At 27.1% G+C, this 18,148-nt stretch overlaps 2 protein-coding genes and 1 long non-coding RNA gene across 5 annotated transcripts in view; 2 read left to right on the top strand and 1 right to left on the bottom strand.

The window, feature by feature from the left end:
* Nucleotides 1–69: 69 nt before the first annotated feature.
* LOC103577518 (pachytene checkpoint protein 2 homolog) lies at nt 70–2,648 on the top strand. Its single transcript, XM_008558177.3, has 7 exons — nt 70–231; nt 313–391; nt 627–783; nt 857–1,051; nt 1,569–1,796; nt 1,883–2,230; nt 2,303–2,648. Exons 2-7 carry the CDS (start codon nt 348–350, stop codon nt 2,594–2,596), a joined length of 1,266 nt encoding a protein of 421 aa, XP_008556399.1. The 5' UTR covers nt 70–231; nt 313–347; the 3' UTR covers nt 2,597–2,648.
* A 265-nt stretch (nt 2,649–2,913) lies between these two features.
* The window catches only part of LOC103577517 (autism susceptibility gene 2 protein), a 48,684-nt gene continuing 33,449 nt past the window's right edge, over nt 2,914–18,148 (top strand). For both annotated transcript variants that reach the window (XM_014444232.2, XM_014444231.2), the window contains exon 1: nt 2,914–3,351. The gene's annotated coding sequence lies outside the window, so the exon portion shown is untranslated. The remainder of the gene's footprint in view (nt 3,352–18,148) is intronic.
* Nucleotides 14,479–17,403, bottom strand: LOC128667418 (uncharacterized). Of its 2 annotated transcripts, XR_008403377.1 has the most exons (6): nt 17,207–17,403; nt 16,816–16,932; nt 16,050–16,587; nt 15,894–15,976; nt 15,445–15,581; nt 14,479–14,941 (listed from the first exon to the last, which is right to left on the bottom strand). It is a non-coding gene; the product is annotated as an uncharacterized LOC128667418 (long non-coding RNA). The 2 variants fall into 2 exon arrangements; XR_008403378.1 differs by lacking the exon at nt 15,894–15,976 and having other exon boundaries at nt 17,207–17,398.

Raw genomic sequence — 18,148 nt, 5'->3', positions numbered from 1 at the left:
GCTCATTGTAAACAGTTTTAAGTAAACAAATAATTGAAAATGTGTCATAAATATTGGCGGGGCTTTACTTTTGCAGAAATGCTACTTTTTTTTACATATTGTACACAAATGTATATTGAATAAAAATATATAAAAAGTTTTCAAGAAAATTGTTTTTTAAAATAAATCGTCTTCCAGAAAATCCAGTTAAAAAAAAATTTTAAGTTGACGTACAAACACATTTTTATTACTGTAATTAAATAAATTTTTTAAAAATTTGTTATTGATCAAAGCTAGATCATAACCATCACTAAGAGTATTTTATTGTTATAGTTTATACAACTTGTGACATTTATAATATTTTAAAAATGATTAGTATTCTTGACGTTGAAGTCTGTCAAAAAAATGATAGGTATTGTAATTTATTTATTTATTTATTGTCAATGTAACTGACAGTTGTCAATTTTGTAAATTTCATAATGAATAAATAAAATGAAAGTAGAATAGAAATTTAAAAATGAGTATTTAGATAAATGAAAAACGCGCATTTTTTTAAATTTCATTATTTTAATTTATTTATTTAAAATATATGAGCTGTCTCATATATTCTATATTCACACTCATATTTATTTATTTATTTATTGCAGTACATTATCAGTAAGCGAAATCGAAGACATTGTAAAAGAGGAACTAAATAAATTAGATAGTATTGAAGTAGATTTTGTAATTTTAGTTGAAAACTGGTCGAATGAAATAATTAAAAATCATGTAGTGTCGATAATATGTTCTTGTACTGGTAAAAAGGTATGGAAATTATTTTAATTATTTTTTTTTAATAACTATTGGTATCCACATATATTTATAAATTTTATTACAGCTAGAGACAGTAAATAAACATGATTATTCATCAATGAGATTTTATATTTATCGTTTGACTGAAGAAGAAGCAGCAACTGAAACGATGCAAAATGATACTGAAGAACTGGCTGTATCGTCTCACTGGATTTTACCTTGTAAAGATTTTCATGGGCTGTGGGAAAATTTGTGCTATGATTCAGATGTCAAAGAAAATGTAAATAATTTTAAATTAGAGTAAGAGCACCATGACCCAGCTCTAGACCAGTAGTCAGTTGCTTCATTTTAAATTATATCTATGTACAGCAGTCCACGCATGTTGACGCGGGTTCGAATCCCACTTTGACATCGAATTATAATTAACAGTAACTCATAATTATTTATCACTTACACTACAATAACAACACAAATTTTAAATAACACCACAATCAATCGGTAAAAGTAAGGCAAGGAAAAGAATGTTTATGTAGATATAAGATGTTCGCTGTTTAGTTGTCAATATATGACTGACTGACTAGTCGCGATTTTATTCAATAAGAAAGTATTTGTTTTCTAAATATTCAAATGTATTTAAAATTAGTTTCACTTCAGTTACAATATTTTGAGCCAATGTTAAAGTATAAGACCGGCTAGCTACTAGTTAAAAGCTGGGTACTGTTGTTCTTACCCTAAATCAATGTTGTGTGATAATTATTGCAATTAAATATTCTAATCGTAAACGTATTGTATTCTAGTTGTTGAAATACGTCGAAACAACAATGATGTTTGCAGATAGAAATGTTAATCACAATATCATTACTTGGAATAAAGTTGTGTTGTTACATGGCCCGCCTGGAACTGGAAAAACTAGTCTTTGTAAAGCATTAGCACAAAAAGCAGCAATAAGACTCAATCAAAGATTTTCACGAGGTGAATTAGTTGAAATAAACAGTCATAGCTTATTTTCAAAATGGTTTTCCGAGGTACTTTTATTTTAAATTTTTCATATTATTAATTAATCCCGGCTACTAATTATTTACTATTCATAATCATTAAAATATTTTCTTAGAGTGGTAAACTGGTGATGAAGCTTTTCACCGAGATCAAAGTACTTTTAGACGATCCCGAATCATTAGTTTGTATTCTAATCGATGAAGTTGAATCGCTAGCCCATGCTCGCAAAGCTTGTATAAATGGTACCGAGCCAAGCGACTCAATACGAGTTGTAAATTCATTACTAACTCAGCTTGATCAAATAAAACGGTACAAGAATGTGCTGATAATGACAACAAGCAATGTAACAGAAGCTATTGATTTAGCTTTTGTTGATCGTGCTGATATCAAGCAGTTCATTGGTCATCCAGGCGAAGATGCTATTGCAATGATTTATTATACCTGTCTAAAAGAGCTAGAGAGGGTAAATATTAGTTACAGTGGCAATTATTTTGTTAGTGATTTAAGATCTTTCAATAATAATTATCTATTACAGACTGGTCTATTAAAAGATGACGGAAGTCAGGACAGATCAGTAGATGTCGAGCCATATTTGAAATCAGATCTAGTGCCCACAAGTGTCGGTTTGAGCGGTAGAACTCTGAGAAAAATTCCTTTTTTAGCTCACGCATTACATCTAAGTGGTATTGACCAATGTACAACCTCAGTATTTTTACACGCCATGATGAAAGCCGTAAAAAACTGCAAAACTGAAATTTTAGATATGTCAGACAATGAACACTCATTAGATAGTCATTTAAAAAAAAATAACGCATGGGGTTCGATATGATACTTGTAATTAGCCAATAAATTTTTTAAATATTTTTAAAATTCTTTTTGAAACAAAACCAGGAATTATCATTTCTCATGTCAATCCACTTTTATTATCCGTCATCAAAGCTGATAAAATTTAAATTTAAAGATGGCAAGAAACTGCAATCTATCAGCAACACCCAGAAACTCTTTAAATATCACGAACAAATTTAGTAGAATAAAACAAGTATAGGGTGCAGCAGCATAGTTGAATACAGTACGTTTGAACGTAGTGCATCCCGTCGTCGTCATTGTCGTCAGTAGTATTATTGAGGCGCTAGTGCATGTCGTCTGTTACAACTACAGGGCAGCACAGGCCGAGGCCCTCACGAAATCCACCACGAGAGTTCAAATAACTCTGTCTTACTCAAACACCCGTCTCTTATCATCAACTAACCTCTTCACACACACATATGAATTTCTCTCTTTCTCTTTCTGGCATCCTTCTCAGTAGTGTCCATACCATGCCCTGGTAACAAGTCATCTCTCTTTTTACTTACTCTCTTACTCTCTCACTTACAAGGATATCAAAATCCAGACTGTCTGTGTGTACGTGCTCTCCGGTGATGTTGTACCTACGCCATGTTCTCGGGTACGGAGGGTGCTGCTGACAGAATGCACGGTGCTCCAAAGAACAATAATCCGTAATCACGAGAGAGCCCGTGGTCGGTTTGCGTGTAATTAAGGGCGTGTGTAAGTGTACAGCCAGTGATGTCCTAGACTCATAAAATGGTAATATCATATTTTTAAAAATAAAAAACAAAAGGACAGTATAATAAATATACAATAATAATTAAATCTATACTGTGGTATTATATATATTATATATACATTGTAGACATATATTAATATATATACATATATATATATATATGTATATATATATATATATATAGATTGACGACAAGGTATCGCGAGTTTATTGTGTGGGTGAAAGTCATATTGACGGCAAAAGAGTTAAAAGCCAGCTCCCTTAAGTTGGCGGGGGGAATTCGATTTTTGGCAAATTTTTTTTAGCAATTCGTTTGTTCGTCGATTGTTCGTCAATGTTCGCTATAAATAATTATTTGTTCGTTCTTTATTTTTTTTTAAATAAATTTTTAAAAATTTATTTGAAGTTAGCGGTGACTATACTCATTTTCTATCTTTTTTAATTTTTTTTCCATTTATCTTGATTTGTTTGTTAATACCCCACCAAAAATAGCGTTTGTTTGTTTGTTTTTATATTTATAATTAATTATTAAAATTTTAATTATGCCCGTTGATCTAATAGTAGTTGTGCGCATGCGCAAGTGTCTGCTCTAGGTTTAAAATTTTTTATTGTTTTCATTATTATTTATGTTTTAATTAAATTAGTAATCTTATCAAGTAATTATCAAATCCTGTTGATCATCTAGCACATCGTAAGAGTATCCAGGTATTTATCGGAGAGAAATGTCAATAAGCCACAATAAAATATGAAACGAAAGAGTCCTCAAAGAATCTTAGAAAACCACTTTTAATATTATTATTATTATCTTTATTTATTTAATATTTAATACACTCGACTAATTATTTTGTTTTATCAATATTAATTATGTATTAAAAATACTGAAAACATTTTAATGTTATTTTCATTTACTCTTTTATAATTTACCGCTCTGTTTTGTAACTTACGTGGTGTGTCACCTATTATCAAGTATTTTAACTTGCCGTTCAACTAGTATTTTTGTGTTACACAGTTGGTCTCATAAATAGTTGGTAAACCAATTACTAAATTACAAGTATCATCGAAGTCAATAATAAATAAATATAATATTGGAGCAGGTTTGTAAAATTAAACTAATAATTAATTATTTATTTAATATTAGAGTAGACTTATACAATTGAAGTTATTAATTATTCATTTGCGCAATTTTTATAAATTTATATTTTGCGTCTACATTGAGACTCAAAATAACTTAGCCTAAGAAATTTGATGAAAATTTTAATTAATATTTATTATTAAACATCATTTTATAATTAAAGATGTTTTTCTAATTTTTTTTTTTTTTTTTTTTTTTTTTTTTTTCCAAATATTAAAATTTTTTTTATTTTTCAGTTTTGAAAACAATATTTTTATACCACTTATCAAAATGGAGCTCAACTCTATAATGTTTCACCAATCGGATGTGATTCTTTCATCTAATCTCCAACATTATTTGTCCTTCATTTATATGTAAGTATATTACCATTAATTATTAGTACTGCTATTAATAATTTTTACATCATTTTATTTTTTAATTATAAATGTGTAAGTATTTATGATCTTGGCGATTCTTGGAGTAGTTCAAATGTTATTATAGAAGTCACAGTTTATTGAATTGTTAATTATTTCAAGCTGAAATTTATATTTATAATTTTACTAGCCGACCTGATAATAACAGATACAACAAAAAAAGAATTAGCGAAATCGGCCCAGCCGTTTACGCCCGATGCTGTAAACGAGGGAAATCAGGATTTATTTGCATATATAAAGATATGCATTAAGAATATTCAAACTTATGTTTGCGTATTGTTTGATTGCGATTTTTATGTATGGAAAGCGCCCAATTTTAAGTAATAAATAAAAATTTCTCTTTAAAATTACATCGTTTTTAATTTTATGATCGGAACGTTTTAATTCCGTTTTAGGCATCGTGGGAACTGATTAATTATTTTATTGTTATTAATTTCAGATTTTTTTATTTATTCGAACACCTTTTTAAGATGAATTTTCCCAGTGACAACAAGGAAAAGTTCAGCAAAATTATTAATTGGAGTTTATTGGTAAGTAGCTAGTTTTGCAAACAGTAAAAAAATTATCATTAATAATTTTTTTTTTTTTTTTGCACATAGTAAAATTAAATATTTAAATCAAATTCTATTAGAAATAATTAATTCCCAAGTAACATACACCCAACTTTAAGATGTCTTTAAAAGGATAAAGCAAATTTTCTTTTGTCTCAAAGTCACCTTTTTCGGTGTAAATACAACATGCAAATGTTAGTCCCGGAGCGAAAATTTGTGTTGTTTTTCCTGTCTTATGTCAATTAAAAAGTCGTTTAGATGACTTATTAGCTACTATTTGTAATTTTTCACTTTTTGTCGTCATTTGTGTCAAGTCTTTTAAGTAGATATTTTTTCGGTGACATAAATTTCTGATCGTTTTGTCAACATGTTGGTGCCTTATCGATGTAGCACAAAATTGCCTAAAAACTGATTCCTGATAGCCAGAGTTACTGACGAGAAAGTTGGTGTAAATGAGTTGCGAACAACTTGACGACGAGTTGTCGACAACTTTCAGCTTTTGTAACTGTATTGACTACAAGTTGTCGACAAGTCTCTTGGAAAGTTGCGATCAATTTATGGAAAGGCCAACTTGGCGGCAGGTCGCCACCCTGGCTATCAGGGATATCTTATAGATGTCACAAAGGCAAGTGTGACACTTGGGTTATTATCAGTCGATAAATTAGGTGATACAACCTATTATTTCTAAAATCTAATCCAAGGAAATATTTATTTATTAAAATATTTATTAGATGCATAGTAATCAGGCTGACGAAAACATTTTAATTCCTTTCTTTTATAAATAATTATTATATAATAATTATTTATAACAATTATTTTTACATAATAATTATTTATAATAAAATAAATATTATTTTCTACGTTGATCACTTAACTTAAATTGTGGTAAACGGATTATTTGCTTAAATATATTAACTTAAATTATTATTTTAAGTAAAAAATAAATTGATGCTGTATGGACGTCAATTAATTTTTTTTTTCTTTTCATTTCAGGTTTTATCAATCATTAACTCAATAATGCCGAGACCACTGCTTGTATCAGATGAGGACTCAATAGCTGTTATAAAAAGATATATGAGCTACTTCTGTTCAGATACCTTGCCAGCATACTCTGCTGAGGTATGGTCGAAAATGTCCAAGGAACCAGAATTTGTGGGTAAATGGAATACTGCAGCAGTTAGGACCAACATAAAAGACAATCGTAGGGGGATTTTGACTAGAGCAAGAAAAGAATGTGGATATTTTTCCCAAATAATTAAGAAAAAATTCACTTATAGTAATAATGATGATGATGACAATGACAGCAATGATAATAATGATAATGATGACAGTGATGATAATAGCGATAAGGATTATTTTAATAAACTATATGCTAAAGAGCGGGATGATGTTCCATGTTTTCATGTTGAAATTGCTAGAGGTGTTTGGGAATGTATGTATAAAAAAGACAATAGTTGTAAAAATCCTAGGTTACAGCCGAAAGTGTGGACTGACACTATTGCCTTTGAATTATGGCATCAGTTTGAACTACCGTGTGCCTTTGTATTTAAAAAAGGCACAATTCATGAAAATGGAAATTATTATGCGACATTTATTGGCAAGTGCAAAAGTAAAGTGTGCAATAATCCTATTTTTGGTTACATCGAAAACAATCCTGGGGACAAAGGTTCTGTTTTTATTAATTTTCGATGCCGGGATACTCGTTTTGAAGTTCATGATGAAGTTACAAGGCCACTGCAAGCCGAGCGAAGAAAAATGTTTAAAACTATGATCGATGCAAATGGAGTTAAGGGAACTATTTTGGAGCAAGCTAAAGATCTGTTAAAACCAGGTAGTACTCAATGTCCTGTTCTATTCAATTCTAATGTTTTATATCAAGTAAAGAAAGAATCTAAGGAAGAAAAGTTGAATGTCAAGCCAGAAGATCGGAGAGATTTGATTAAAGCTATTTATCGTATCAACGAGGACGATAATCCTGCTCATCAAAATTTTATAAAAGTTGTAATTGATACGCCTTTTTCAGTATTTTATGTTTCACCGCAACAAATCCATTGTTATAACGAATACAGGCGTCTTCACAGACACTATTCTTCTGTTTGTATTGATGCTACAGGAGGTCTTGCAAAAAAATTTCTAGACAGCAAAAATAAAACTACGAGTAGTATTTTTTTATACCAAATCGTAATTAATTTTAGTAATACTTCACAATCTGTTTATCAAATTTTATCGGAAATTCATGACACTAAGACCATCAAATTTGGACTAGAAAACTGGCTTAGTAAAGTTTCGCCTCCGACAGAAGTAGTCTGTGATGGATCTCGTGTCCTTTTAAATGCCTCCTGTTTAGCTTGCAATAATTTTTCTTTATTTGATTACGTTAATAGGTGTTTTCAACATGTCAAAAACGGTGCTTCACTTGACTCTGTAAAAACTTTTATCAGATTGGATACGGCTCATTTTATTCATGCTATAAGTGGCTGGAAATGTTGGAAATCGGTTATTCATCCAAGAATTAAATCATTTTACTTATACAGTGTTGCATTATTGATGGATTGTAATAATTTAAAAGATTTTGAAAGAATCCTTGTATTAATTTTGATTGTCTGTGGCACCGAATATGATGATTCTATTGTTGATTTTGATGGCGAAATGATAACTACAAAAGCAGCAAGGTCAGAGTTGGAAAAATTGATTGCCAAAAATGAATCTCAAGACTTTATTAATAATATTGAAGACAAAATTAAAACTATGGAGTTTGATCAAGAAAAAAATGAAACTTTACGCCGAGAGACCAATACTGATTTATTAGAAAAAGACACTACTATTTCAAGTTGGATAAATAATCTTGTCGCTTTTTCATTGAATGTTCATTCTGATGGTAGTAATGATATTAATAATTTAAACACTTTTTATGTACCTCTATTTAAAGATTCATTACTTAAAGAAGTGAGAGAGTTTCCGCTATGGACGAAAGTTTGTATTCATTACACGAGTTTACGAGCAACTTCTGCGTACATAGAGCAAGCGTTTAAAGAATTGAAAGAGTTATTAGGTAAAATGATTTCTCTCCCTGCACGTGTTGATTACTTAGTTAAAGCTCATCTTAAACTTATTGATGGTGGTGTCAAAATTTTTGAACGCGAATTGTTAAAATTCGTTAAGAATTACCATGCTAATAAGCAAAAAAATGATAAAATAAATAGTAATCCTGAAGACGAATTATGCAAAGAAGATTGCGAACCTAACGATAATTTACTCAATGAAAATTGGAATGGACAAGGATATGATATGAAGCACAACGACTGTGATTGGTTAGATTCAGATTGTCATTTATTCAATGAAGATATTCCCACCAATTTTAATACTGAGTCATTTAATTCTTCTGAAATTGATAATAATAACGTTTTAGATAATATTGATTGTAGCGCAAATGAAAATAACGAAAATTTATATCAGCCGAATTTAAATAATTTAGTTAATCTTGATCACAGTTATTGTTCCGATAATAATTCACCATTGAATGAAAACAGTTTCGATGCCGCTGTGGAAAAAAATTTAAGAATGATTAAAAAGGAAGGTAAATACTTCAAAAGTTTTCCCGAAATCAATTTAATAAACAATTTGGCGCCTTCAAACAAAAAAGAAGAATTTTTATTACAAAATGGTAATAAAAGCGGACCTGTCTTTTTTCAAAATGAATCCTGGTTTGCTTTCAATACGTGCCCATTCGACAGTATTGTTCAGTTGATTTTCTATGGATGTTTACAAAATGAAGAATTTAATAATTTTGTTAGCAATTCTTCAAATTCCACTTTTAATTTTGTTACCGATTTTATGTCAACAGGATTAAAAAAAGATATCTATGTTAAACGATTTTCTATTTTACATCCTATCTATCAAGACACTGAATGCACACAAAATCAAATGAATATTGCCAATCGTAAAACTAAAAACGTAAATCGTTGTATTAATTGTGTAGATAACGTGAATAGTTTGTGGATTAAATTATTTACAAGTGAACCAAGTGCATTCGAAAATAATTCATGTTCATCATTCGGCTGCCAAGATTATCAACGTAATATACCGGTTTTGACTGCAAATTATAATTTAATCATGGAAAAAGGGTTTAAATGTTTGCAAGAAGCATTACATTTTAAAAGCATAGCTTATAATAAATTTTGCACAAGCTGCCAAAAAAAACAAACAACCTGTAAAACGACACTTAATCGATATATTTACATTGAATTAGACGTAAAATCGGTAAATGAAAAAGATGGAACTTCATGTAAACTTGGTGAATTACCGAAGTGTTTGGATTTAAATGAAACACATTCATCAAAAAAATTTAGTTATCGGTTGGTACATCTTTATTACATCTGAAATACAAATGATTTGTTTCTATATGATTTTTTTTTTAATTATAGCTTGACAGGGGTTATTGGTTATAACTCTTTTCACTACATCACATATTGTAGAAACTTGACAGGAAATTGGCGATTCTACAATGACCAACTAGAAAAGTCTAAATTTATTAGTGAACGCACGAAAATTGTACCTCATGGGATTTTTTACACTTTATTCTCACTGTAAAAAAGAAAAATATATTTATATATTTCAGGTAATTTCTTCAAATTTCTATAATTTTCTTTTATTTGTTCGATCAATTATATTATAAGAGAAATTTTTATTGTAACACTAAAAATAATTTTTTGTTTCGGTTCACAATAAAAATTATAAATAACTATTAACAAAGTCAGCTCATATTGAATTTTGAAAACAATATAAAAACTAATAAGTGTATTAAATTTTATTTTTTTCTGTTTAAAGTTTCTATGACTAAAAAATATTTCATAACGACAAATTAAATTCAGCTCTTTTTTATAGTACACATTTAAATCATAATTACCACTCTAATATAAATTTTCTAATAACAAATTTATGCTTCAAACATTTCATTTTTTTAATTTCAAAAGTTAAAAATCCTCGGAATCGATATGTTCAAACTATTTGATATTGGTATTAAAATAATACGGTTAATTAAGTTTTGAAACTTGTTTTATCACAAATAAACCATAAAAAAATAAATTTTTTACTTTTGTTTATAAGGTAAGAGACCTAATACTCAATTAGGGAACTAGTACCCGATCACTCCATATATTTGTATATCTATATTTACTAAATTGTTCTAAATATAGATATACAAATACATGAGTGATCGGGTACTAGTTCCCTGATCGAGTATTAGGTCTCTTATCTTAGTTTAAGCCTTTTTTAAAATAAATCAATGTTTTTTTTTTCTATAATTTATTTGTCATAAAGTAGGTTACCAATTTTTAGATAACTGCTAACTCCAAAAAAAAACTTATATTAATTAAAGTATTTGATTCATACTTTGTTCGCTACCATTTAAATGAAATCTTTCTTTTAAAATTCTATTTCAATTAATAAACATATAGTCGAATTAAACTCGTTTATATTAATGGTTGCTACTTTTTTCTTCTTCTTTTCTTTTTTTTACTACATTCGTTTTAATCCAAGAACTACGTGACTATTCTTAGTATTAGGATAAAAATTAGTCTTAAATTATCATAATCTTTAAGTGTCAATCATGTAATTGAATTATTAAAGATTTTATTTTCTCTTTTTTTGCAGCTTTAGCAAGTATTTAAAAAAATGCAATAAGTGGATACAAGTGATATTGGAAATCTCTATACTTCGATTATTATTAATATTTTTGCTCAATTACATTTATGAAAACTTAGTGTTAAGGTTGTTGCCAAAAGTAATAAAAAGTCATTAAGTGTAAAATCTATTTAAGTTTTACGATTATAAAATAAATAAAATTATTATTATCATTATTATATTATGACGTAATTTTAAAATGTTTTATACTACAAGATTAATATGTTAAACAGAAAAAATAAATGTTTTATAATGTTAAACAAATAAATAAATAATTTCATTTTTTTAAATAATGAGTAAGTTTTTTAAACAGTTAATAAATAGAAATACTAAATCTCTTTTTTTTTTATTCATAAATTTGATTCATTTTAGACATCAACAAAATCGTTAAATTATTATATTTACAGGAAGCCGTAGGTCTTTGTTAATCATTTTTTTTATACAATCAAAATTATTTTTTAAGTTAAATATTACTGTTTTTGTCGTTATTTAAATAATCTATATCATGATTGTTTTTTAATTTAAATAATAATTGTTGTACAGTTAATTTGTCATGCATAAACGACGAACATCGTTTGTAGATAATAGAGGTATAGAGAACGATCCAGAGGAGATAGTATTATCTGAGCCTTCGAAGTGAAAGAAAAAACTGTCTTTTATTAGGACTAAAATAATTCAATATTTTACAGAATGATTTGTGCCAACTATTCTGTAATGTTAGAAGAAATCAAAAGTAAGATAAGACTCAATTATGAGGTACTTTTATCGGATTAGTAAAAAACAACAAGAGCCAACTATGAAACTGATGTTACTTTATTACAAATTACATTTATAATACAAAAAAAGTATATTACGGTTAGTTAAGTAGCTGATGATATGAATATAATATTTGGAAATGCTGTAAAATACAATGTTAATTTCTAACGTTTATGCAAGGTAATTGATTTATTATTAAATATAAATTAATATTACAAATTTTTATTAACTAATATATTTTCATTTTATACTCCGTTATTTGGTATACTGTTGGAACTGCAAAGAATAATATAAGGAAAAAGTTCAAGAGTTTTTAGATTTTGACGTAAATTTAGATTCAGATTATGGATCAGAATTAAAATCTCAAAATTAATTAGTATAATGAAAATTTTAGACTCAAGAAAAATACAATAAAATGAATAGTTGAAAAAATGTTTACTTGCATTAGTTAAGTGTTAACATTTATGAAAAAACCATAGATGTAAATATATATCCCGATTATTTTATCATGCACAAGCTGCTAATACAACAATCAAATGATAAATATCACCTGCTATAAATTATGTTAGTAAGTGTTAATTTAAAATTATATGCATATATAAATCTTATCGATCTAATCAATAAAGAACATTAAACTGTATTAGCTTTTGCTTTTATTCGTTTTTTATGCTGATACATTTCTGTTTTATTCTGGTTTGAATCTGGGAAAATAATCATATAAAAGTAACGACCACGTGGTAACCATAACCTATGCAGCGGATAATTTGATCATAAGTAAAAAAATAATTTGTATTAAAAAAAAAAAAAAAACACATCATTTTGATCATAATAAGTAAAAGATTTTTGCATTAATTATGTCAGTTAGAAAAAAAGACCTTCATTGATATTTTAATTTATTATCTAGCTGTCAATCAACTACTAAGAATTTCATTCAGGGTTTTTAATTACTAACATTCCTTTCTGATACTAAGTTGATTTTTAATAATTTTGAATACTTCTTGTTTAAAATTATGCATTAAAGTTTACATGAATAAACTGTTTAAGTTATAGGCGTCGTTACACTCCTGTCTAACATTTAATGTATTAATTAATTTTCATTGCACAAGTGCATGACTCAATATTTGAAAATTTCAATTAAAATAATTTTTTTATAAAAGTTTCAATAACAATAGGTACAATATCTATATAAATAGCTAAATTTTGAATTGGAAAAATATTTCATTTATTACTAAGTAAACCACGTGGCTACCATAACCAATGCGATTTCGTATTTAATTATTTAAAATTAAATAATTTCAGATTGAAATACTTGATAATTAATTAGACTATTGTGAATAAAATATTTTTACATAAATTATTTTTTTTTAAAGAATTGTGCATTCTTTGATATTTTAATGTTTCCATTGTTATCTAGTGTCTTACATTATTAAAGATAAATTAATTTTATTAATAATTAAAAATCTAATTCTTTGGAGTCGCTCGTTATTCTTACCTGGAAATTTAACTATGTAGAGCACCTATGTATATGTAAAATATATATTATAGGGGGTCTTTTGAGTGGGCTTTTGTAAATAATTTAGGTTTTTTCATTGTTATTTGTACTTCATAAAACTTCAAATACATTTTTAATGAACTGATCCACTTTCTATAAATGCAGTAAAGGTAAAAAAGATATTTTTAATTGAAAAAAAAAAAAATAAATAAATGTTTAGACCTATAAAACTATGTTATTCAAGAAATTACAACTAGTCGAATCACCTCGATATTTCGAAACCATCATGTCTTTTTGAAAAGTAAGCCATTGTAAATATTAAATTCATAGTGAATAGACCAATATAAAAAAGCATAGAATCAGTACAAACATTTGTTTATTTCAAATTTTAACGAAAAAAAAAAGATGTCAAACATAAAATTTTGTTGAAATTGATGTGGCTAAGGTGGTAACGTAAAGGAGAATTAGAAAAATAATCAATGATAGTTAGAATTTAAGTAACTAAACTTAATTTTTTTGATCAATTATTGTCGTTAGCCGCATACTAATTACTATTTATATTGCTTATCATTTTTCAATAGATAATAATCAAGTAATATAGCTGAGGATCAATGACGAAGAAACTATAAAAATTGATTATACTAAAGTCTTAAAATTTAATAACTATCACCAACACAATATGATTTGATCATCAATGACATTTTTTATACCAATAGATTTAATTTTGACGTCACGCATAATATAAAATGTGGACATTTTCATCATCTAAAATATAAGTAAATATTATTATTATAACAATAGAATGTAAATTGATATAAATTTGTATCGATAATAAATTGCAAAAAACCATTATAAGAAACCATATTATATGAATATATACATATATTTTTTTTACTGATTTACTCTAAAACAATAACATATAGTTTTAATCTTGTCCAAAAAATGTCAAATAGTTTGCACCAGTTATTGGGTGTCTTTTGTGTTTTATTTAAAGCTGTGATTCTTGTCATATTAATTGATACATAACAATGAATGAATTGGGTAGTAATTAAAAAACAAGCAAATTTAAGAAAATTTTTTCCATTAACTGTTGAAAAAATTACTATTTTTCTCAGTATAAAATTAATTAACGAAATATTGCATTTATTAAGAGTAAAAATTTTCATAAACTTAATAGATTTATTTTAGATTTTCCTAAATTTTTAGAATAATTTTACATAATTACTTTTTTTTTCTCAAGACATAACTAGAAGTGACAGACATCTAATGGTTTCTAGTTACACTAATTAAGTTAAAAAAAAAGGAATAAATGAGACATTAAAGTTATAATGACAATATGTATACTTAAAAGATTTAAAAACTTATTAAGAAACTACTTCAGTCAACCGTACACTAATAGACGACTATCAAATATGAATAGAAATCTACATATCACTCTTAAATAGAAATCTAACGATTTCTATTGTCTTTGATATCATCATTCTACATATTAATCCGAAGTTTGCTCGCTTGGAGTAACTCATCGGCTTCGGAGACAGTCAAATAGTTTTTACTATCAAGGAAGTCCCAGTAAAAGCGTTGCACCTGTAAAATATAAATCATAAGCCTACTATTTAAATGATTTAATTAAATTGTGTCTGAAAATAGCCGATATCTAATAATTTTCACACACACACACACGCACACACACACACGCGCGCGCGCACTTATATATATATATATACACACACACACATATATATATATATATATATATATATATATATATATTACATACCTAGGCCAGTAAAATACAAAAAGTCTCAGATCACAAGTTTGTCAGCCTCAGCTTCGCCTCAGCCAACAATTACAATGATCTGAGACTTTTTTTATCTTACTGGTATAGACATGTAATAAACAATTTTTTTTCTTTTTGAATAAATAAATTATAATAAAGAAAAAAATTTATGAAATGGATACATGTCAAAATTGAATATTTATAAGTTGAATTAAAAAATAAATTTTTTCTTGATATAATTTACTTGCTAAAACAAATATGATTATCATTAGATTGTAAATGTCAGGTTCATAAACAATTTAAAATTTACCTTGTTGAAATGCAACTATGTTTACGTATGCCTCAAAGTCATTGGATCCCATGGATGATTAAAGTAATTTGACGAGTCCTCGTATTTTGCCATGATGGATGGAAAAACTAACTTGGTTATTGTAATTCTGAATCAAACTTAAAACAAAATTCTTTTATTAACAAAAAATATGATTCGTATTTACTACTCAGCAATAGAAACAAATAAACATAATAATTTTGTTGTTTTTTCAGAAAAAATTTATAAAAAACTTTTAATAAAAACGTATACATCTAGATATTCCAAAAAACAACTTTTTCTTTAAATAATTCATTTTCCAAAATATCCAAAAATGGTCGAGGCCTATGAATTTCAATGTCATACTACTCAGTAATAAAAACTGACAGTTATATAATGATTTTTGATCTGTTTTTACGAATTATTTATGAAAAAAATTATAAATACTTAACTGAAAATTTGGAAAACTAAAGGCATTTTTTTTTAACTATTATTTTTTTGATGAAACATCTGGAAATTATTGACGGTCCGAACTCTAATATCATATGATTATTTAATAACGTATTTTATTCATGTTTTTCATTTAATAAATTATTCATTTCACTCACCAATTATTTATGTACATTTAATGGATTTTACTGCTCTTTCAAGAAAACGAGAATGAATATAGAATACATGACGAGGCTAAGCATCATTTCCTAAAGGTCGTCTCAAAAATAAAAGTATTTAATGGTAAGCAATTACCGATTTTGACAAATCATCATAAATAATGAAGACATGTTTGCCGTTGTCACAAAAAAAAAGTTCTGCCATGGCACATGGCAAAAAAGTGTAAGAAAAGAGCAGCATCAGACACGGTATCGAATACGATGATAGAATAGTTAATAGCAGTGCCGTCACTATTTTCACGATCCAAGTTACTGTAGATCTCATTTGACCGATAGCAATGTAGATACAGAACTTTTTCTTCTCCGCACCAGCATAATCGAAACGCTCTTAATTAATAATAGTCTCAATAGCCAAAAAACTCTTTCCGATCGGTCCATCATCAACGATCAACTTATATTATCTACTGTACCAATTATCACCAGTGACTCAGTGAGTCTACATCCCGGATTCCAGTTTGCATAGCCTCTCTAGTCAACTCTGTATAGAAAAAATAATCGATATAATAATATAATCATAAAATATAACTGTTACCCTGATCAACAAAAATAATTTGGAATGATTCAAAACAATTTGAATCGACTAATATATAGATATACACTCAACATCAAGCAAATCATTTTTCTTAATCAGGGTACTGATCAAAAAATTTTCAGAGTTCAAAAACTTATTGATAATAATACTAATAATTAATGGTAATATACTTACATATAAATGAAGGACAAATAATGTTGGAGATTAGATGAAAGAATCACATCCGATTGGTGAAACATTATAGAGTTGAGCTCCATTTTGATAAGTGGTATAAAAATATTGTTTTCAAAACTGAAAAATAAAAAAAATTTTAATATTTGGAAAAAAAAAAAAAAAAAAAAAAAAAAAAAAATTAGAAAAACATCTTTAATTATAAAATGATGTTTAATAATAAATATTAATTAAAATTTTCATCAAATTTCTTAGGCTAAGTTATTTTGAGTCTCAATGTAGACGCAAAATATAAATTTATAAAAATTGCGCAAATGAATAATTAATAACTTCAATTGTATAAGTCTACTCTAATATTAAATAAATAATTAATTATTAGTTTAATTTTACAAACCTGCTCCAATATTATATTTATTTATTATTGACTTCGATGATACTTGTAATTTAGTAATTGGTTTACCAACTATTTATGAGACCAACTGTGTAACACAAAAATACTAGTTGAACGGCAAGTTAAAATACTTGATAATAGGTGACACACCACGTAAGTTACAAAACAGAGCGGTAAATTATAAAAGAGTAAATGAAAATAACATTAAAATGTTTTCAGTATTTTTAATACATAATTAATATTGATAAAACAAAATAATTAGTCGAGTGTATTAAATATTAAATAAATAAAGATAATAATAATAATATTAAAAGTGGTTTTCTAAGATTCTTTGAGGACTCTTTCGTTTCATATTTTATTGTGGCTTATTGACATTTCTCTCCGATAAATACCTGGATACTCTTACGATGTGCTAGATGATCAACAGGATTTGATAATTACTTGATAAGATTACTAATTTAATTAAAACATAAATAATAATGAAAACAATAAAAAATTTTAAACCTAGAGCAGACACTTGCGCATGCGCACAACTACTATTAGATCAACGGGCATAATTAAAATTTTAATAATTAATTATAAATATAAAAACAAACAAACAAACGCTATTTTTGGTGGGGTATTAACAAACAAATCAAGATAAATGGAAAAAAAATTAAAAAAGATAGAAAATGAGTATAGTCACCGCTAACTTCAAATAAATTTTTAAAAATTTATTTAAAAAAAAATAAAGAACGAACAAATAATTATTTATAGCGAACATTGACGAACAATCGACGAACAAACGAATTGCTAAAAAAAATTTGCCAAAAATCGAATTCCCCCCGCCAACTTAAGGGAGCTTTAAAAGCCTGGTCTGGAGATCTACCGTCGTGTATATATTATATATATAGATATATAGAGAAAGACATATACATATATTATATATGTATATATAAATACAGA

The sequence above is a fragment of the Microplitis demolitor genome, chromosome 3, assembly GCF_026212275.2.
Source record: "Microplitis demolitor isolate Queensland-Clemson2020A chromosome 3, iyMicDemo2.1a, whole genome shotgun sequence".
NCBI lineage: Eukaryota > Metazoa > Arthropoda > Insecta > Hymenoptera > Braconidae > Microplitis > Microplitis demolitor.
This window is presented reverse-complemented; position numbering and strand designations above follow the sequence as displayed.